This window comes from Sylvia atricapilla, chromosome 20, assembly GCF_009819655.1.
Source record: "Sylvia atricapilla isolate bSylAtr1 chromosome 20, bSylAtr1.pri, whole genome shotgun sequence".
Classification (NCBI taxonomy): Eukaryota; Metazoa; Chordata; class Aves; order Passeriformes; family Sylviidae; genus Sylvia; species Sylvia atricapilla.
The window spans coordinates 5,604,448-5,625,676 of record NC_089159.1 but is presented as its reverse complement, the minus strand read 5'-3'; the positions used below and the strand labels follow the sequence as shown (position 1 = coordinate 5,625,676).

Genomic DNA, 21,229 nt, shown 5'->3' with positions numbered 1-21,229 from the left:
GTGGTGGGCAGGAGGTGCTGAGAACCCCAGTGTGGGCAGGGGGAACCCCCATCACTGTGTGTCCCTAAAGATGGGGACACAAGCCCCAGCCACACCCTTCAAAGGGCACTTTCAGGTGGCCTCTGGATCAGCAGGGAGCCCCTGGAATGGGGTGCTCCAGGCTCTCCTGTCCTTCGCCTTAGGGATGCCCAATGCCACAGGGGTGTTACTGCCCTGGGGATCCCAAATCCTGCTGGAGCAGTGACTGGAGGCAAAAAATGCCATGAAAGAGGAGCTGGAACGAGCTGTTGCTGCCAGCCTGGATGGTGCTGCCCACAGCCTGAAGGGAGAAACTCCTGTGCCATGGCAGGGTGTCCAAGGGGATCCAGGAATACCTGAGGCTGAGGATCCACCCCTGACTGTCGCTCTCTGCAGGGTGAAGGCCAAGAAAGGTGTGAACCTGCTCAGCACCAAGTCCAGGAGCGGGCAGTGGCTGGTGAGCTCGGAGCTGCTGACGGGTGGCAAACACTCCACTGCCACCGTGGACGTGTCCAGGGTGGAAGGGGCCGGGCCCAGGTAAGGGCTGCACCTCTGGGAATGCCAGGGAAGTGCTGGGATTTGGCCTGGAGTGCTCCTCCCTGCCCGGGGGTATGTGGGTGGCTGCAGTGCCATGTGGGAGCTGGCAGGGGAAAATGAGCATTTTAAGGCTGAGTTGTGAAGCTGTGGAGGATTCCTGAGTCTGGGGTGGAAGAATTTTGATTTTTTTTAGTAAGTTTTAATGCTGTGAAAAGCAGCAGCTCTTTGTTATTTATCTTGGTGTCTCCTGGTGTCTATCCTGATGTCTTCCTGGGAAGGAAGGGGAGCAAGGCAAGGTCCCACCTGAATCCTAAAGTGATGGATGAGTGTTGGATGGGGAGCAGAATCCAAGCCAGCAGCTGAGACAGGCAGTTAGGCAGTTCTGCCCTGCTCACACATTCCTGCGACTCTGGGAAAGGCTCAGATCAGTTGAGGGGAGCCCTGGGGATGGAACTGGGAATGATCTGAAGGAGAAAGGACCCACAGGGCCAAGCTGACACCCCTGGAGGGTTCTCAGCCTGAGGAAGGGGAGATGTGAGACTGGCAGGCGAGGGCAGGGGATGGGCATGGGGTCAGGAAAGGTTCTGAAGTGCTGGAAGCCAGCAGTGATATCTGTGTCACTGTGCCTTGGGAAAAGAGACACAAGTGTCCCCAAGAACTGCCTTAGAGCAACTTGATGTGCTCAAGACATTCCTGTCCTCTGCCATGGAACTCTCCCCACGGCTCTGTCCCCCACCCCAAAACTGAGCTAAGTTAGGGCCAGACTCTTGGGAAAAAGAGCTCCTCAGCTCTACCTGCTCTGCTGTGACCTCCGAAGCTCTGCAGAACCCCCTTCTTACCACGAGGGTGGATTTCCCTTCACCCCATCCCGCTGCTTCCAAATTCACCCCCAGTATCCAAACCAGGGCCCCATGGCTGACCCAGGAGTGTCCCCAGGGCCACCAGCCAGCCCCCTGGCCCCTGCACGCCCACCCCAGGGTAGGGAGAGCAGAGCTGCCAGCAGCAGGATCCTCTCCCCCTTCCCCCTCTGCCGCTGCCAGCGCCGCTTCCAATCAGCCTGCAAAGGTTAGAGACGGGGGAGGAATTTAAAGTGATTACAATCACCTTTTAGACAAACAACTCCATCAAATATTAACGGAATGGAGAGGATGAATGACTCCAAGCCGTGTTGCCCTCCGGGCTGTGCAAACAGAGGAGTTGCTGCGCTGGGGCTCTGGGGGCTTTAGGCAGCGCTGGCTGTGCAGGGAGGGGCTGAGAGCCCTGAGCTTTGGGGTCAGAATGGCCAATTTGGGGTGTTTTGCACCCCAGCGGCTGCATCCGAAATTGTTCCCCCGCAATGTGGGCAGCCTGGCTCTTGTCTCAGCTCAGAGCAGACGATGCTGGGGGAGGGCAGGGGATGGTGGCTGGGCCTGGCAGTGCTCCTGGGACACCTCGGGGCACCCCACGGGCAGGAGTTCCACTGCCACAGCATCTCTGGCTCTGCTTTGCCTTGGGACCTGCCTCTTCCCAGCTGGGTTTGATACTCCTGGCGTTGGAAGAGCAGCCAAGTCTGGTTTTCAGCCCCTGTGGCCTTTGGTGATTCCCCTTAAACCCCAGGGCTGCCTTGGGGCAGAGCAGGACTCCAGCAGCCCCTGTGGATCAATTCCACTGCTGCTGTGGGATCAGGGAGAAGGGACCAGGGAGCAGGGCTTGCCCTGGCCTGGAGCAGCTCCAGCTTCTTGCTCTGCTCTCTCCCTGCTCCCTGTCACTCATTAGATATTGATTAGAGAGAAGCCTGGCTGTGCCCTGCATCCCCAGATCGATGGGACCTTCTCGGTTGCTGCTGCACTGAGATGAAACTGGAACCAGTCCTGGCTTCACTTCCACTGAAATTTCCCTTTCCCTCCTCCTCTTGCCAGCTCTGAGGGGCTTTTACCAGTGCTGTGGTTTGTGGGGGCTCTGAAGTTTCCTCCAGGGGTGTTCCATTTTTGGGGAGCAGTGAAGTTTGACTCGGGGCAGGGTTGAACCCTGAGTCACTCCAAGGATTTGCAGGGGAGAGGCAGAGCCGGGAGGGCAGGGTCAGCTCTGGGGAGGTTTGACTATAGGGACGGGGTGAAGGAGTGATTTGTGCTGCTGCTGTGGGGTTGTGTCCAAGCCATGATGCAGATGGACATCAACCTGTCCCTTAGTCTGGCACCACGTGCTGGGTTTGGCATCCTCTCCACCCTGTCCTGCCTCGGGGACACCCCAGAGGTCACTCCCTGTCCTTTAGCTCTGTGCCCTGCTGTCCTCAGCCCTGGCACTGGTGTGTATTTGCTGAGCTGATGGAGGGATGGATGGATGGATGGATGGAGGGAGGGATGGATGGAGGGATGGAGGGATGGATGGATGGATGGATGGATGGATGGATGGATGGATGGAGGGAGGGAGGGATGGATTCAGGGCTGTTCTCCCCTGCTGGTTCTGTCCACCTCCCCTGTCCCCTGCCCATCCTCCCTCACAGCCTGGGGAACAGCCCTGTCCCATGTCCCAGCTCAGTGCTGTCCCACCTGCTGTCTACACTGGAACTTCTTTCTCCCGTGACTCAGTTTCCCTGTGAGACCCCCTTGGAAGAGCCTCTAAAATCAACAGCTTGGGCTGAGCTCATGTGTTGACACTAATTTGTCATTCCTGAGTGCTCTGGGTGTGGGACACAGGGATGTGACCTGTGGGACATGAGTGTCCAGGCAGGAGCAGTAAATCCATCCACACTGCTGGAGTCAGGGAGACAAGGCCAGCACCTGCAGCCACTCACTGTCCCCCAAGGCCATGGCCACATGCCCACCCTCTGATGTCACCCAGAAGAGCTGATGAGGTTTTTTGTCCTGCTGGGAGAGGTGGTGGAAAACATTTCTCTCTCCCACTGGGGAGATTCCTGTAGGAATTTGCAGGATCCCATTGGAGCAGCCTCTGCAGGGGTGGGGGTCAGGGTGGCTGGCTTTGGGTGGCACCCACTGCACTGTCCCCCTTAGCAGCCTGGGGACACCAAGGAGACCTGCTGGGGAATATGATGGCCTGGTGCTTATCTGGGGTGTCTGTGGGATCTGCAACAGCTGCTTGACCGTGTCCCCTCCTCCTGTCCCCCTGCCCAGGGATGGGGACTCCTCGTCTGAGATCATGCAGCTGGATTTCGAGATGGAGAACTTCACGAGCCAGTCGGTGACACGCCGCATCATGTGGCACATCGACTACCGGGGCCGCAACCCCCCACCCGACCTGGAGAAGGTGGTCACGGAGCTGACGGTCATCCAGAGGGACATCAGGGCCATCGTGCCCCTGGCCATGGTGAGCAGGTTCCTGCCCTCAGCTGTTACCCGCTCTGAGGGGTTGGGATACACTGAGGGATTGATCATCTGCCATATAGCACCTCTCCATCATCCATCTGTCCATTGATCTGTCCATCCATCCATCTCTCCATCCATCCATCCATCCATCCATCCATCCATCCATCCATCCATCCCTCCATCCATCTCTCCATCCATCCATCCATCCATCCATCCATCCATCCATCCATCCATCCATCCATCCATCCCTCCATCCATCTCTCCATCCATCTCTCCATCCATCCATCCATCCATCCATCCATCCATCCATCCATCCATCCATCCCGCCCACACCCAGGTCCCTCTCTGCCCCAGATGGGACAGGCTGCCCTCTGACACGGTGCTGCCCTTTCCATGCCACCCCCAGGACACAGAGATCATCAACACCGCCATCCTGACGGGGCGCACGGTGGCCATTCCCGTGAAGGTCATCGCCATCGAACTCAGCGGCGTCATCGTGGATGTCTCGGCCATGGTGGAGTGCAAGTCCAACAACGAGGACATCATCAAGGTGGGTGTGGGGACTGGGGGGGTCTTGTGACCCTCATGAGTGGCTGCGGTTCCTCCAGGACCCCAACAGCACCCTGGGCTGGTGTCACAGCTGATGCGGTTCACAACCCACCCAAACCAAGTGTTGTCCCTTGGGTGGCTCCAGTCTGCAAGATTCTCCATGGGGTCTGCTGGGAGAAGGACAAGACACTTTGTCACTGTCCCCAAGGAGGCCACGGGATGCTCCCACACTGGCAGCAGCAGTGACTGTGGGTTATCACAACACTCAGTGCTGATAAGGGGAAATGTTGTCACTGTGGGCTGAGCTGCATGTCCCCATCGCTGCCTGCCTTGGAGTGACATTGATGTCCCGATTGGATCAGATGCTGGGCTGGGGACTGGCAAGATGGGAATGATGGAGGGAAAAGAGGAGCTGAGGGGGAAGGTCCAGGTGGGAGAGGTGCCGATGGGGCCAATGCCAAAGGCTCCCTGCCCCAGCCACCGAGACAGCCCTTGATCCTCGAACCCTCCAGTTTTCCATCACCAGCCCCGTTCATCCATATACATTTTTCCATCCCTGAATAAATCCATCTGCCCACCTGCCCGTGTCATTCTGCCACCATTTCCATCCATCCATCCATCCACCCCCAGACATCATTCCCTTCTCCCAAACACCTCCCACCCCTCTCCCTGCATGCACCCAGCCAGCTCTCCCTTTCCATGTTCCCTCTGGGGTGGGCAGAGGCAGGGAAGGGGTCTGGATTGTCCTCTTTGCCACAGGGGTGATGGCAGATCCCTGTCCCTGCTGGGATTTGCTGCCCGTGGGGCCGTGTCACCCACCACGGGGGACACCCAGTGCCACAGAGTGCTGACCCGAGTTCTTGACTAAAACTCAGATCCATGGGATTTACAGGACCGGCTCTAATTTATGGAGCCCAGTCCTCCCCAGTGTGATAAAACACTGGAGCAATAATACACTTCAGGATGGACTCCAAGACACTTAAACTGTTTAATGTGCTGCCTTTCTGCTCATAAATCTATTGACACTCTGTCCCCAGACCTGGGGGGAGCAGGCACATGCCCAGGAGCCGGGATGAATAATGCAGGGAGCAGCCCTCCGGCCCCGGCTCTCATCCTGCTCGGAGCCCTGCGCAATTTCTCGCTGAGTTATTTGGTGTTTGTGTTGGAGCTTCATTTCCGAGGGAGCTCTCAGTTACCTGCTGAGATCGGGGAGTATGATTGCGGTGTCAGGGCTCTAAACCTGCTCCATAAATCACAGCTTACGGAGTGGGATGTGCTATCTGTTACTGTAAATAATTTAACGTGAGGGCGGACTGGGAGCTGGTGTGGCTCCCCGGTGGTTGCTCTCTTGTGTAACGTGGGATTTGTCCTGGGCTCGGTGTGGACGTGGCTCTGGAGGATGTGGTGGGAGAGCACGAGTGGGAGTTGTCGTGCTCATCCCCTTCTGTGGTGACACAGGGTGACAACGGTGTACGGGAGGACATCACCACTCAGGGTCGTGTGGAAATCACCCCCTCTTTTTAAAAAGGGTGGGGCTGTGGAGGGACACACAGGGGGTGGGAGATGCTCAACCCCACCTGTATGTGACCCTTCTGAGAACCTCACACTCCACATCCCCTGGAGAACCCCCCAGGAGCTCAGTGGGACAGATCCTGCTCACCCACAGCCACCACCAGGACCGTGGTGGCTCTCCCCACTCCTGGGGGCCTTGGAGAACATGTGTCCCCTTGATCCCAAGGCTGTCCCTGTGCCAAGCTGGGATCTCCTGGCTACAGCAGCGGAGGCAGCGGTGCCTTGGCTGGGAGCCCAGGCAGCCCTCAGCCTTTCTGTTCCTGACACCTCGCCGTAAATCCGGGAAGTTTCCCCCAACAAGCTTCATTTCCCAGCTAATCTGCAGTCACTCCATCTTCGGGACAGGCCTGGTGTGCAGGGATTTTTTGTTGTCATAGTTCCAGCCCCCTCCCGGCTGCAGAGCAAGTGGTGCCCAGAAGGAGGTGCCGGGGGCTTTATTAGCCGAGGTAATGCAAGCAGAGCCCATCGTGTTTATTGTGATAAATGGCACAATATCCAGAGATCCTCTGCTGCAGGATTCACCTGGGAGCTCATCTTTATTCAGGCGCTGCCTCGCCACAGATGAGATTGTCTTGTCAGACTTGCTGAGCTGGTGCCTCTGATAGGAAGACAAGGGACAAACCCTCCTGCATCGCCCTTCCCTCCTGTGCTCAGAGGTGTCCCCAGGAGCCCAGCTCCAGGGCTCTGCCTCCTCCACCAGCCCCAGGGGGCCATGGACACCGTGCAGGGGGCTCCTGGAGCTGTTGTACAAGTCAAACCCTGCTGTGGGCTCAGAAATGCATCTGGCTGCCCACAGGTGCTCAAGGAATAGGCTGGGAGAGAGCCATGGATGCTGTCACCTCTGCTGTCAGCCACCTGCAGCCTGGCCTCAACCCTTTATCAGCCATCAGAGAATCCAGCCATTCTCGATTGCTGGAAATCAGCTCTCCTGTGCTGTTGAGGTGCTCAGTGCTGCTGGCTGAGCAAACGAGTTCTCCTCCAGCATGAGCAAATCAGAGGCAATTCCTGACAAGGGGTTGGGGTTGGGCTGTGAGGCTGCAGATGAGAGGTTGGAGTCCTTTTCTGGTTGTCTTCTGCCACCCTGGCTGGGAAGGCGCTGTTGGCTGGTGCCCTGAGCTCAAACCCCAGGAGATGCTGCCCTGGTGTCCCCAGAGCTCCTTAATGGGCTCAGGTGGGCGGTAATGAGTGACCCCCCGCAGGATGGATTTGTTTTATAGCGAATTTCACTAATGGCATTTGCATAAGTGGAAATTAAAAAGAGGAGGAGGGAGAGGAGGAACAGGAGGATTCATTCAGACCACAGGAATCTTGCTGTGGGGTGAGCAGGAGGGACAGGGACAAGGCACAAGAGGAATCTGCGCTTGATCCCTCTGGAGGAGACTCTGGGACAAATTTCCAGGTTGAGCAATTTGCAACCTGAAGCATCCATGGGTGCCTCTAGCTCAAGGACAATTCAGTGTGAAGGCCAAAGAGAAACTGAGGCACCAAGTGGAGGCTCTTGATCAGGTGGGAGAGAGTGAGGGCTGGCTGGAGCACCTGGGTCAAGGGACACTTTGCATGGTGGACACAGATTTGTGCCTCAGGAGGATTTGGGTCAGGAGACACTTTGGATGATGGACACGGGGTGTGGATCTCCCCCTGAGCAGGATCTCTGGGAGGAGGGATCATCCCTGCTCCAGGGGCCGGCATGAACCGGATTCATGCCGGGTGACCTTCTGCTCCTCCAGCCTCCTGCCAGGATCTCAACTGTGCCCACAGGACCATCCCCACCCTCTCTTGCCCCACAGGTTTCCAGCAGCTGTGACTACGTCTTCGTCAGCGGGAAGGAGTCGCGGGGCTCCATGAGCGCCCGGGTCACCTTCACCTACGAGCACCTGTCGGCCCCGCTGGAGATGACGGTGTGGGTGCCCAAACTGCCCCTGCACATCGAGCTCTCGGACGCCCGGCTGAGCCAGGTCAAGGGCTGGAGGGTGCCCATCCTGCCGGACAGGAGGTGGGTGCTGAGGAGCTGCGCTGGTCAGACTGGGGAAGGCGAGGTGGAGGTGGGTTAATTGCCTTGCTCGGCTACTTCATGAGGAGGTTTTAAAGGTGGTGGGGACAGAGGCATCTCAGGGGTCTTTGGTGGAAAGGGAAGGGGTCATGGACATGAGTTATGGGGAAGGAAAAATTTCATGGTGAGGTTGGTGGAGAACATCCCTCCTTGGCAGTGGTCAAAAGTTGCCTTGATGAAACTCGGAACAGCCAAACTCTAAAGCCCCTTTTTTGAGGTCTAGAGACCTCCAGGTGCCCATCCTAAGCAGAGAAACCTTGTCCTCTCATTTGGTTAGTGGGCAGAGATGCTGGTGACACTGCTGTTACCACTTCCTGCTAAATCCCTTGAATCCCTCGTGGACAATGGGCATCTTTTGCCCAGGAGACACCATTTTTTGGTGACATCTCATTTTTCCCTGATTGGCCACCTTTCCTGGGGGTGGTGCTGAGGACGCATGGTATGGGGAGTTTGGCAGCACTGCCTACCCACTGCCCTGTCCATCCATCCATCCCTCCATCCCTCCATCCCTCCATCCATCCCTCCATCCATCCATCCATCCCTCCATCCATCCCTCCCGCAGGTCGGTGCGGGACAGCGAGCACGAGGAGGACGAGGATGAGCGGAAGCAGAGCCGGGGCTGTGCCCTGCAGTACCAGCACTCCACGCTGCAGGTCTTCACCCAGTTCCACACCACGGCGGCCGAGGGCACGGGCCAGGTGGTCACCATGCTGGGGCCGGACTGGCTGGTGGAGGTCACCGACCTGGTCAGCGACTTCATGCGCGTGGACGACCCGCGGGTGGCCCACATGGTGGACAGCTCCACGCTGGCCGGGCGGGAGCCGGGCACCACCCTCTTCAAGGTACCCCTGGCCACCTTTCCCCGCTCTGCCAGCCTGGCTGGGGGTGGCAGGTGGTGACAGGACCCTGGTCCCCTGCAGGTGGTGTCCCCGCTGGTGGAGGCGGTGCTGGGCGAGACGCTGGTGACGGTGGCGGAGGAGAAGGTCAGCATCACGGACCTGAAGGCCCAGGTGGTCTCCAGCCTCTCGCTGTCCCTCCACCCCAGCCCTGGCAACAGCCACACCATCATCGCCCGCACGTCCGTGCAGCAAACCCTGAGCTTCTTCAAGCAGGTGAGGCCGGGGGGCATCCAGGCTTGAGGGGGAACCTGGGGTGCAAGCCCCTCCTCCCAAATCCTGCCCACACAACACACACGGTGCTCATGACACCCTGGTGACCCCAAAACACCCCAGAAACCCTCACAGAGACCTGTGAATCCAAGCCTGGGGACAGGACACAACTGTGGGGACAAAGAGGAAGGGATGGAATCCTATTCAGCTCCTGGTAACCACATCTGGCACCGCTCGGATTTGGGTTGAGCCTGGGCAAGCATGGGGAACATGGAGAGAACAGGCTGAGGAGAAAAAGCAGGGAATGTTTGGAACAAGACGGATTATGGAGGGATAAAGGGTGAATTGTGTGGAGAGGTGGAGGGTGGGATTGGACAAAGGGCTGCAGGTGGGACTGGCCTCCTGCTGGGCAACCGGTGCCTGTGTTGGTCCCGCAGGAAGCGCTGCTGAGCCTGTGGATTTCCTACAGCGACGGCACCACGGCCCCCCTGTCCCTGTACGACCCCAAGGACTACAACCTGGTGGTGAGCAGCCTGGACGAGAAGGTGGTGTCAGTGACCCAGGACAGGGCGTTCCCCTTGGTGGTGGCCGAGAGCGAGGGCTCGGGGGAGCTGCTGCGGGCGGAGCTGGTCATCTGCGAGAGCTGCCAGAAGACCAAGCGCAAGAGTGTCCTCTCCACGGCCTTGGCCACCGTGCGTGTCCACTTTGGCTCCGAGGAGGACCCCACCTACGACTACGACCACGTGTCCAGCAGGCCGGGGCTGGGGGAGGCCGGGGCCAGCACCACCCTGCGGGCAGAGGTGGACAGGAAAGCGGACCCCAGCGTGGACAGCCGGGTGTCCGGCGCGTCTCACCCCACCGAGGACTTCCCCACCATCCCCACCGGCTTCGTGCAGGTGACGCGGGGGCTGACGGACCTGGAGATCGGGATGTACGCCCTGCTGGGCGTCTTCTGCCTGGCCATCTTGGTCTTCCTCATCAACTGCATCGTCTTTGTGCTCAAGTACCGGCACAAGCGCATCCCGCCGGAAGGCCAGACCAATATGGACCATTCCCACCACTGGGTCTTCCTGGGCAACGGGCAGCCCTTGAGGGCTCACAATGACCTCTCCCCGCAGCCCGAGAGCCCGGGGAACCCGCTGGAAAACGTGCAGACCTGCTGCCACGGGGACCACCACAGCAGCGGGAGCTCGCAGACCAGCGTGCAGAGCCAGGTGCACGGGCGCGGGGACGGCTCCTCGGGGGGCTCCACGCGGGACCAGAGCGAGGACCCGCTCAACTCGCCCACCTCCAAACGGAAGCGGGTGAAGTTCACCACCTTCGCCACCATGCCCTCGGACGAGCTGGCCTACAACTCCATCCCCATCGCCGACGAGGAGGACTTGGAGTGGGTGTGCCAGGACATGGGGCTGCAGGACCCCGAGGAGCTCCACAACTACATCCGCAGGATCAAGGAGATCGCTTAACGCAGGGGCAGCGGGGTCGGGGGCGGGAGGGAGGGGCCGCCACGCTGTGCCACGCCACGCCACGCCGTGCCACGCCGCGCCACCACGCTTCCCCGGGGCCGGGCACCCGCCCTCGGCTCCTCCTTCCGCACATCTCACCTCCTCACCCCGCCCTAAAGGCACCTCCGAGGGGGCGTTTTTTCAGTTCTCGCCCTTTTCCCCCCACCGCTGGTTTTCCCAGGGGAGGCAGCAGCACACGCGTGCCGGGGATGGGGTCACAGCTCAGGGCGTGCGTGTGGCCCCGGCAGGGCGAGGCTGTGGGTCCTGCCGGGAAGGGGCTGGGAGAGGGGACAGATCCCGTTTTCCCCCTGGAACCCAGCAGGGAGGTGGTGGGTGAGGGCTTCCCAAGGGTCTCCCCCAGCCTTTGCCGCGCTCAGTTGCACAATTTTGGAGGTGAGTGCAGGGCCACACCGTGGTTTTTTGGTGTGAGCCCACACTGGGTGATGCTGGGGGAGGCAGGAGTGGGGGGCACAACAGCCACGGGCCCAGGGCACTGCTGTCCCCATCACCAGCCCCAAATTCCCGCTGTGCCCCGCTCCCTGGCTGCCTGGGCAGTTTGGGGGTGACCAGTTGGGACATTTGCTGCCCACCCTGCCTGTCCCTCTGTCCCAGCCATGGGGCCAGCGCTGAACCCCCCCACCCCACAGCCCTGCTGGGGCCTCCAGGGCCGGCCACCGCTTTGTGCCCCTTCCCAGTGCTGGAATGGGATGGGAGTGTGGTGTGGGGGCTTCCCAGTGCCCCGGGGACACCCTCGATGGGACCTGGCCTGTGTGTCCCGGTGGCAGCCCAGTTGTCCCAGTTGTCCCAGCAGGGATGCCCGGGGCAGGCTCAGCCTGTGTGGTGCCTTCTGACTGCCATAACCCGCTGCCTCCCGGGCCCCCCGTGCTGGGGCCACCTCCAGGGCCACCCCATCTCCCAGCCCAGTGTGGAGCATCCCCCAGCCTGGGGGGGACACCCGGGGACCCTGGGCTGTGCCACTGTCCCCATGGGCACTGAGCATGTGGGGACAGGGTCGCCCCCAGCATCACCATTGGAGGCTGGCAGCAGATTATTTCTGGATCGAAAGTTACCCACCACTGTGTCTCTATTTTTTTTTCTTTTTTTTCTTTTTTTTGGGTTTTGTTTTGTTTTATTTTTATTTTTTTTTCTTAAATAAAAGACCAGAAAAGGAAAAAAACCGAAACAAAAACCAAGTGGCAGCACTGTCATGGGCCCTGTCTCTGCTGTGGTGCCTGGGTTGGGGGTTCACAGTGGGTTTGGGGCTGAGCTCTGGTGGCTGTGGGGTCTGCTGGGAGCTGGCTCAGCTTTGACTGAGCATTTTGGGGTCAAAGCTGTGGTTTTGAGGGTTTGCCCTCCAAAATCTTCCCCTCTTGGATGGGCAGAGAGCAGCCCCACCTGTGCCTCAGTTTCCCTGGCAGGTGAGCTGTGGTGTGTGGTGTTTCAAAAGCCTCTTTAAGGAGTTTATCACTTTTGGGTCTGTGGAAATTTCTCCCCTGGGTGGCCTTAAAATTTACCTGAGAGCTTTATGCTGGTTTTCTATATCCATATATATATACATATAAATATAAATAGGAGTACAGGAGGGGCTGAGGCCTGCCCAGAGGGCAGTCAGGACATCCAAGGAGTTGGTTTTACTCTGCCCCCTTATCTGAACCAGCCACGGAGCTGATTGTGGCTCTGAGCAGCAAAATTAAGGCAGCTGCTTCCCCTGCCTGGAACTGCCAAATCTCCTCGCTCAATTAACATAAATGAATATTTGTATGTGGGGGGAAATTTTAAAAGGGAAGAAAAAAGAGAGGAGGGAAAGGTCAGGAAAGGGTGGAATACAATTTTCTCGTTGCAATAAGGGCTGGAAGCGTCTGACTCTGATCCATGAGCACGTCCTGGGGCTGTGGAGGTGGAAGCTGGAGACGACAGGGACAGATCCATGGGAACCAGGGAGCGTGGCCAGGCTTGGCACGGGCTGTCCCCACTGCCAGCTTCTCCCACTTCTCCTGGCTGCTCTCCCAGCCGTAGCCAAGCCCAGGGTCTGACACGGAGCATCAGCAGTGGTTTTCCAGCCCGTCACTCCCCATTCCAGCTGATGGATCCGGCTCAGCATCCTCGGGAAGGCAGCACCCCCAGCCCCACGGTGTCTGGAGGAGGCTCTCAGGGCTCTGTGCCCCCAAGTTTGTGTCCTGCAGCATCCCTGGCGTCTCCTGCAGGCAATTCCCAGCATCCCAGTGTCCCTGATCCCAGCCATTCCTGGGTGAGGGAGCAGAGCCCTGCTCAGGGTGAGGAGAGCAAACCCTTCTGTGCAGCTCCATCTATTTATTGGTACCTTTAGATGTGGATATTTCTACTTCATACATATGGATGTATTTAGGCTTTACACATATATATGCATCTCTAATGCGTGCGTGCATATAGATTTATTTATAGATTTTTATAGATTTATTTATAGATTTATTTTAATATTTATCTATTTATCTATCTATATAAAGGCTGTATAATATATAAAGTCTTTGCTCAGGGGCAGGGGTGCATTTACAGACACCCTAAATGCACTCCCCTGAGTCTCACCCACCATCCCAGTCCCTCTGGGAATTCGGAATATCAGGAAAGCATCTCCCCACCGATTTTTTCCAGGGTTCTGATGCCCTGGAAGTCCATCAGCAAATGCAAAACACCCAGGGACAAACCCCAGGAAAGTGGGAACTCTCTGAAGGCTCTGACGGTGTCTGGTCCTCTTCACTCCTGCCACTGCCAGCTTATTTTTTTCCCATAGGAATGATCCAATTGGGACATAATGTTTTTTTAAAAAGACCCCAGGGTGCTGTTGGAGGTCAGGAGATGGAGGTTGCAGCTGAGGGCTGGTGGCACTCGTGGGGACAAGCCCCAAACCCACCTGCGCCACCCCAAAACGCAGCACCTTCCCCGTTGATTGCCTCAGATCCCATTAAATAGTCCCCAACCAACCAGAGTGTCACAGAGAGAGAGAGAGAGAACAAAAAAAGGGTAAAATAATGAAAAAGCAGCTCCCCTCAGTGCTCCCTGTGTTTATTCCAGCTGCCTTTTCCCTGTTTAGTGGTTCACTATCTGTTCCCAGCAGGCAGGGACATATTTGCATTTTAATTTGGCCTCGTGAGGCTGCGGGAGCCACCTGTGAGGAGGAGGCAGAGCTGGGGACCTGCGCCCTGATGTCCCCTCACCTCCCCAGGGGATGCTTGGTGCCCCCAGCCGTGCCTTACAAACCCTTTGGACTCCCCCAAACCCCACAAACCTCACGGGGTATCAATGTCTGTGTGCTCAGAGAGAGGGGGGATCACAGGAGAGTGAAAAATCGGGATTATTCTGTGCTGGGCTCAGCCCCTTCCCTTTTCCTCCAGCATTTCCTCATCCTTTGGGTTTTCTCTCCACCTCTAACCTCGCTCAGGGCCCTTTTTCCCTCAATCCCACCCCCTTGGGATGACCCCAGGGTGTCCCCAGGGTGGGATTTGTCCTCGAACCGGGACCCCAAAACTGCGCCCGGAGCTGCCCCACATCCCAGGGAAATTCCCGACAGCGTGGGAGATCAATCTCCCGGGATAAGAAGAGTCTCCGTCTGTCCCGGGGAAGTTTAATCACGTCAGGCCCGGGCTCTGTCCCCACTCCGCCCCCGCTGTTGACATTACCGGGGCAGGATTTGCGATTTAATTACTTTGGTAATTGCGCCATTATTTCTGGGGGCTCGCGGCTGTTTTTTCCTGCCTGGCTCAGCGGAGATCCCTCCCTAGGGAGAGAGGAGGGATGCTCCCGTCTCCGCACCAGCTGGAGGCCGGCTTCTGAGGGGCTCCAGGGAATAGGAAAACCCAGCAGATACCAGATTTTGGGAGAGGGACTTGTTTTTCCCGTCCTCCCAGCTGAGGATCCCTCTGTGCTGCCGAAATCTCCTGGTTCCCAAATCCCCCGGGAGCACCACGGAGCCTCCTCAAGGATCCTGCTGTGAATTCTCTTCTTTTTCTAGGAATCCCCCAAGGATGGCAGGAGACTGCAGCCCCTCTGAAATATTTTCCAGGGCTGGCTGGAAACTTTTGCTGCTCTCCAGGACTCCTTTTGGCCTTGCCAGGAATTTGGGGGCCTTTCTGGGTGTCTTCTGGTGTGGGGCAAGGTGTCTCTGCTCATGTCATTGGAATTAAACGAGCTTTAAGGTCCTTTCCAACCCGGACCATTCAGGAATTCTCTGGGACAGAGAATATTTCGTTTTGGGACAGAGGCTGCTCCTCCAAACCTCTGGGCTTTCACCGCCCTCGGGATGTCTTTTGGGAGAGGCAGATCCTTTAACCACGGCTGCATTTTCAATGAGCTGCCCCGTTTCCCGTAAAGGAGCCGGGCTCGTTTCCATTCCCCCGACTCAGCACGGCGGGGAATCATTTCCCGGATCATCCTGGCGCTGCCGGGAGGTGACCCTGCTGTCCTCAAGGGTCCCGTGCCAGCATTCCCTGTCTCCTGTCCCAGCTCTGCTCACAGGGATGCTTGGGATAAATCCAGTTATTCCTGGATCCTGCACAGCCGGGCAGGGCTGAGCAGCAGATGCCGTGCCTGGCTGTAGAAAAAGCCCCAATTTTGGTGAGTTTCTGGATTTAAAGGTCAGGGAAGAGCAGCTTGTCTGACCCGCCGTGACACGGCTCCCAATTACCCGTCTGTGTTCCCTGCCGGAGAAAGGCTCCTGTTGGACATGATGGAAAACCAGGCTGGGAGGGCTGGAGCCTTTCCTTCTTCCCATGGGAGCAAACACCTCCCAAATGTCTGATTTTTGAGGCACAGCTGAGCTCTCCTCATGCTTGGGTCCAAAGTTGAGGTTGGGTTTTTTTTTTGTGGGGTGGTGTTCTTTTTTTGTTGTTTGTTTTTGTTGTGTGGGTTTTGGGTGGGTTTTCATGGGTTTTTTTTTGGTGGGGTTTTTTTCCCCCCAGGTCGGGTAAAGCAAAGCCTTTTGGCCAGGGGAAAATAAAAAAGGATTTTCATTCCCTGCAAATTAGCGGCTTTACAGCTGGTTTTGGTCGTGGCTCTCTGTCTTCATTAGAAATCTAAAGAGCCGCTCCACACGACGGGGGGAGAAACCAGATTGAGGAAAAAGTGGCTTAAACTGAGACACATCTGGAGAAAACCAAGCTGGGGATGGGAACAGCATCTTTGTCACGGCGCAGCGTGACAGGGACAAGGAGCAGAGCCCCTCAAAGCCCCTCTCGGTGGCCCTGTGACAAAGCTTCACCCACCCGTGCCTCAGTTTACCTCGTCACTGCCACACCTTTAGTCCGTGGCAGGCTCAGGGCCGCGGTTTGGGATGCTGCAGCCTAATTAATGCGTCAGCAATTCACTGCTCAGTAATTAACCCCAGCCGGTGTTTTTTACACCCTCCCTGACCCTGGATTTGCAGATTCTGCCCTTTGCAAGGCGCCGGTTAAAAATAAACCCCTCCCTCAGCCCAAACCTCAGCTGCAGCTCTGTCCCTGCCTTTTCCAGGTGGGAATGTCCCAGTGTGTGATGTCCCGATGTTTGATGTCCCGATTTTGGAACATCCCAGGATTCTTTTCCCTGCCTGACCTTGCCGGTTCAGGACTTTTTGGCTCCGTGTCTCTGCTAAAAATCCCAGCCAGGCCCGTGCTGGGAATCCTTGGAGGAGGCATAGATCACCCTAACGACGGCAAATCCAATTAGCCGAGGCTCTGAGCACTCTGCTGATGAAATCCAGGGGTTCCGAAGTGCTGAGCCAGCAGCGGCTCTGCCCCGATCAATGCCATGGAAATGATCCCGCTGCTTCCCTCGAGCCCGTCCCTTTCTGTCCCCGCAGTGACATACATTTTATCTGGCAGGACCCCGAGGAGCAGATTAATAACCGGGGTTTGGGGGTTTGGGGAGGGGGGACACGGAGGAGCCGCAGTTTCCCCCCTCCAGTTGGGGAAAAAAGAAAAAAAAGAGGAAAAATCGCTGCTCAGATGGCTCTGGGGTTACTTAGGGAAAGGGATTCTCTGAGTTGTATCCGCAGTGGAGGTGGGAAAATGTTGTTTTGGGGTCAGTGTAACCCAACCTTTGATGTCTGTGTGTTGTGCCCACCCATTCACCCCCGTCCTGGTGACCCCAACCCCTCTGGATTCATCCCAGTCCCTCTGGAAGGAAGCACGAGGTTCAGGGCTCCGTGAACAATCCCAAGTTCTCTCTCCCCATCCCAATTCCCACAGGGACCTGCTGGCTCATGGAACGGTTCGGGTTGGAAGGGACCTTAAAAACCATCTCTTTCCACCCCTCCTGGACGCCTTCAGCCCCAAATTCCTTATTATTATTAATCAATTGACAGGGAAGGTTGCATTGCTGCAGGCAAACAAAAAAAGATATGAACATGATACCTGATTCAGCTTAGTGCTTTATCTTTGGTTAATTTTTTTATTTAGGGCACTTTCTTTTTCACATTAATTTCCAAGCAAATCTTTTAGCACGTTCCTTTTTAGTTTTTTTTTTTTTTCCCGAAATTTGTTCTGGGACCAACCAAATATCAGGCACTGAACTGTTTTGTTTGTGTTCAGCTCTGCAAATTTGAATCTCTTTTAATTCTCTCAAAAATTCTCTTCTACATTCCTCCCTAAGAGCAGGAGGACAGAGGCAATTTTCTTCTTTGTGACCCACTGCAACTAAAAATCCAACGGCTTTGTGCTTTGTTTGGGATTCTAAATCATAACATGATTCTAAATCACAATGATTTAGGATCCCAAACCCCGTTTGTGCCAATAGAGCTCTACGATCTCAACCATTCCCACACTTTTTACATGGAACAAAAGGAGTTTATTTTGGGTTTTGTTAACCCCTGTCCCGGGTGGCTCCAAGCCCCTCGGATTTATCCCTGCTGCACCTGATGGTTTGTGGCTGAAAACTCCCGGAGGAAAAGGACAGAAAAAACCTCCGCAGTCAGAAATTAAAATATTTCCTCTTGACACGTTTCCTTGGCTCGCAATGAGCCGCCTCAATCTTTTGATCTGGAGTTTCTTCCCCCCTGACACGTCCTTTGATTGGGTTTATTTATTTTTTACCTTAAAAAGCTGGAAATCAACCCGAGCCCTTTTGATTTTGACTGGAACAGAGACAGAGCACAGATGATGTCTCTGGAAAGTGATTTCTGGTTTGTTTTTGTTGGGTTTTTTCCCTCAGCTGCTCCAAAACCAGGAAAAAGAAAAAAAAAAAAGAAAAAAACAAATAAATCTGCTGTTGGCATAGCTGGGAAAGGAGATATTGGGTTTGTGAGGTCTCTGGCAGGAATGGCCTTGGCTCTCCTCTGCCAACAGCTGGAGATGCCAAAATGCCTCTGGAAATAAGCTGTGGGGTGCACAGGCGTGGAATCCAGCACAGCCAGAGCCAGGATGAGCCCTGCAGCATGGAAATGATCCCTTCTGGGGACACTTTGAAGGATTTGGTCTCTGAGGGAGGCAGCTCAGGGTCCTGCTCTGTGGGAGAACCTCCTGCTCCAGCTCATCATGTAAAAATCTCCCTCTTCCCTACAGAAAAATGGGGAATTTGGGGATCTTGACAACTTGGGAGGGTTTGGGTTTTTGCTGAGGTGTTTTCTCGGGGGTTTTTGCTGGTTGCAGTGGTTGGGTCACCCTGGTGCTGTGTGTGGCACCCACACAGCCCGGGCATCCTGCCCAGGTGAGAACACAGGACAAGCCCTGAGGGTGACCTCCATTCCAGCAGAAAGCTTTGGAAGGGGGAGAAAACCACAAACCAGGCATTTCTGGGAGCAGCAGCAACAAATTCAGCATCATTTCACCAAAAACCCATCACCTCTGAGGTGTTTCCTTGCCACCAAAGAGCATCACTTCACCTCTGCCAATGCAAACAGGGCATAGGCATATCCCAGCATATCCCAGCCTCCCAAAAGCAGCTCCCAAACCCTCTGGAAAACAGCAGGATCCCTTCACGAAGGTAGTTTTAAAGCTGTTATTACCAGAGCTCTCAGGTAGGTGTTTTATGGCTGATTTATTTTCTCTCCACCCAAAGAAGAACGTTCACAGTTTGTTTCTGCTCACTCACATCCCCCAGATCCTCTCGCTCTCTCCCCGAGCAGATTTTTGGATTTAGGGTTTGTCCTGGAGAGTTCTCCATCCATCAGCAAAGCCTCTCTGGGGCCACCTCCCAGGGCTCTCATCATTTCATTCTCATCTAATAACTCAAAAGACACAGATACCCCCAAACCCACCTTAATTGTGCTTTTTGAGGCACTTTCTGAAGACCTGAAACTCTTTTCCAGGTGGGCTCTGAATGTACTGGAAATTTATTGCTAAAAAACAACAGTGCTGGAATATTTTATCCTCCTCCTTGATCCTGTAAATCGTTTTGTGCCTGATGGGGCTGGGGGAAGTTTTGTTTCTGAGCACACTGATGCAGAGATTTCCCTCTAATCAGGTTGGAATTTCCTTGTCCTTTCCCTTCCTCTCCCCAAAAAGGAGTTTTTCCAAGGATACAGCAGAAGACAGGAGGCAAAGCCAGCCTGGAGGGAAGGTGGCATCCAGGGCCTCAAACCTGAGCCCCTGGAGAGGAGAAACTTCTGAAGCCAAGCTGCAAAAGAGCTCCCAGCTCTGCTGCTGGGGCTGTTACACTTCCCACAAGTGCTGGGACTGTGCTGGGAAAATCCAGTTTATTCCCAAGTTCTGACCCTCAAGGCCCTCCTTGGATCTTCCCCGTCCTGCAGACCCTTTGTGCTGGCAAATCCAGGATAAATCCCAATAAAAGGAGCCAAGACCATCTCTCTGCTCCCAGCCCACAACAGTCAAACTCCCTCCCAGCCTTCCAGAGATGTGGGATGGAGTGAGGGATGGATCTTTGCCTTCCTTTCCCCCTTTGCCCCCTCTCGCTGCCAGCAGCACGTGATCTGCAGTGAGAGAACAGCTCCAATTGCTCCAAATTGCTTCTGGAGGCCTCGGTGGATAATCAATGATTTTAAATGGGATCACAGAACAGCAATCCCAACAGCAGAGGGATAAAAATAATTAATGGAGCTGCCTGGCAGCCCAGAGAGGGGAAGGGCTGACTGCACCCAGCTCTGCCTCTGGGCTCCAGGGCCTCGGGATCTGCCCAATCCATTCGGGAATTTGGCTGGGTGAAGAGAGGTGGGAGTGGAAAGGGCACAGCAGCCTGGGCTTGAGCCTTTGTCACAGGCAGTAAAATTGGGAACAGCCCTTCAGCACCACACCTGGCACAGGATCCATGGGCCTGGACATCCAGATGTGGCATCACCATCAGGCCCTGGACATCCAGATGTGGCATGTGGCCATCCCCACAGACCTGAGCTTCCTCACACTGAACAGGGAAACTGAGGCATGGCATCTCTTAGGCTCAAACTGAGCTGAAATCTCCCCAGAGGGATGCCCGTGGATCTGGGCACGCTCCAGCTCTGAAGGCAAGGTGCAATTCCCAGCCACCCCCTCCGAATTCCTGCACGGAATTCCCCCCATTCCTCCCAGAACAAAGCTCAGCTGTTATCAGCTGCTTAAATCGTCATTTTCTTGCTTTTAAAAGCACTCAGGTTCTCCCGGTGGGTCAGTGAGAGCAGGAACGCTGCACTTAGAAACCTCCCCAATCTGGAGGATGCAAAGGGATGAGGGCAGGAAGAGTTTGGAATTTCCAGCTGGGCTCAGTGCTGGAATTTCTGCATCTGTGAGATGAAGATGCTGGGAAAACAGAAGCCCCATTAGAGGTGGCAGGGAGTGGATGAATGAGAACCCTTCCCTGCAGGATCTCGTGTTCCCCTTGATTAATGGATTTCATTTACCACGTTAACAGCTTTAATTTCACCTGCACGGCCAGGGCAGCACATGGGGCTGGCTCAGCCTTGGCTCAGGTGAGATGTGAGAGATGGACAAATGGGCTTTGTCCCAGAAAACAAAATCACTTTGAGGTGCATCCCTCATGGTGCCTTCCATGGATGAGACGAAAGGGCAGATACAAAACCCCAGGACAAGTTTTCTGATGGGTCATCTCCATCCATGCAGGCTGTTTCACAATGGCTGGAGGAGGGACACGCCAAAGGCCAAGGGCAGGAGCTGGGGGAGCTCTTGGTGGTCCTGGGGCCATGTGGGTGAATTACCTGGGGTTATCTGAACCCTTCCCTGCAGGATCTTGTGTTCCCCTTGATTAATGAATTTCATTTACCTCATTAAGAGCTTTAAGTTCATCTCCATGGCCAGGGCAGCACATGGGGCTGGCCCAGCCTTGGCTCAGGTGAGATGTGAGGGATGGACAAATGGGCTTTGTCCCAGAAAACAAAACTTGTCTCAGGATAAGTTTTCTGTCCCTGCCACCCAAACCTGGATCGTTTCCATCCATCCAGGCTGTTTCAGGACATGTCAAAGGCCAAGGGCAGCTGCTGGGGAAGGCTGTGGCAGTTCTGGGGCCATGAGGGTGAATTAACTGCGATTATCTGCAGCGTGGGATAAAAAACGGGATTAAAACCATTTCCAGGGAGTTGCACGGGCACAGGGTGGGTTTGGGGTGGGTTTCACCCGAGGGAAGAGAAGCTGCTGGAGTGGAAGGCCCTGGGATCTGGGATCAGCTGTTCCATGGGGTTCAGTGGGGATGGATGTC

General features: G+C 55.8%; 2 protein-coding genes across 2 annotated transcripts in view; both read left to right on the top strand.

The window, feature by feature from the left end:
• LOC136370320 (transmembrane protein 132E-like) overlaps positions 1 to 559 on the top strand; it is a 29,272-nt gene extending 28,713 nt beyond the window's left edge. The window contains exon 3 of the mRNA XM_066333694.1: positions 415 to 559. Coding sequence (XP_066189791.1) covers positions 415 to 559 — 145 coding nt within the window. The remainder of the gene's footprint in view (positions 1 to 414) is intronic.
• A 3,079-nt stretch (positions 560 to 3,638) lies between these two features.
• On the top strand, positions 3,639 to 12,206 carry LOC136370047 (transmembrane protein 132E-like). Its single transcript, XM_066333248.1, has 6 exons — positions 3,639 to 3,858; positions 4,264 to 4,407; positions 7,766 to 7,971; positions 8,591 to 8,870; positions 8,949 to 9,140; positions 9,575 to 12,206. Exons 1-6 carry the CDS (start codon positions 3,691 to 3,693, stop codon positions 10,601 to 10,603), a joined length of 2,019 nt encoding a protein of 672 aa, XP_066189345.1. The 5' UTR covers positions 3,639 to 3,690; the 3' UTR covers positions 10,604 to 12,206.
• Positions 12,207 to 21,229: the final 9,023 nt, after the last annotated feature.

Excerpts from the sequence above, each read along its gene's own strand:
- LOC136370047 (XM_066333248.1), top strand. The coding sequence starts at position 3,691 with ATGCAGCTGGATTTCGAGATGGAGAACTTCACGAGCCAGTCGGTGACA. Across the intron at positions 7,972-8,590 it reads CCCATCCTGCCGGACAGGAG|GTCGGTGCGGGACAGCGAGC; the intron begins GTGGGTGCTGAG and ends TCCCTCCCGCAG. Across the intron at positions 8,871-8,948 it reads CGGGCACCACCCTCTTCAAG|GTGGTGTCCCCGCTGGTGGA; the intron begins GTACCCCTGGCC and ends GGTCCCCTGCAG.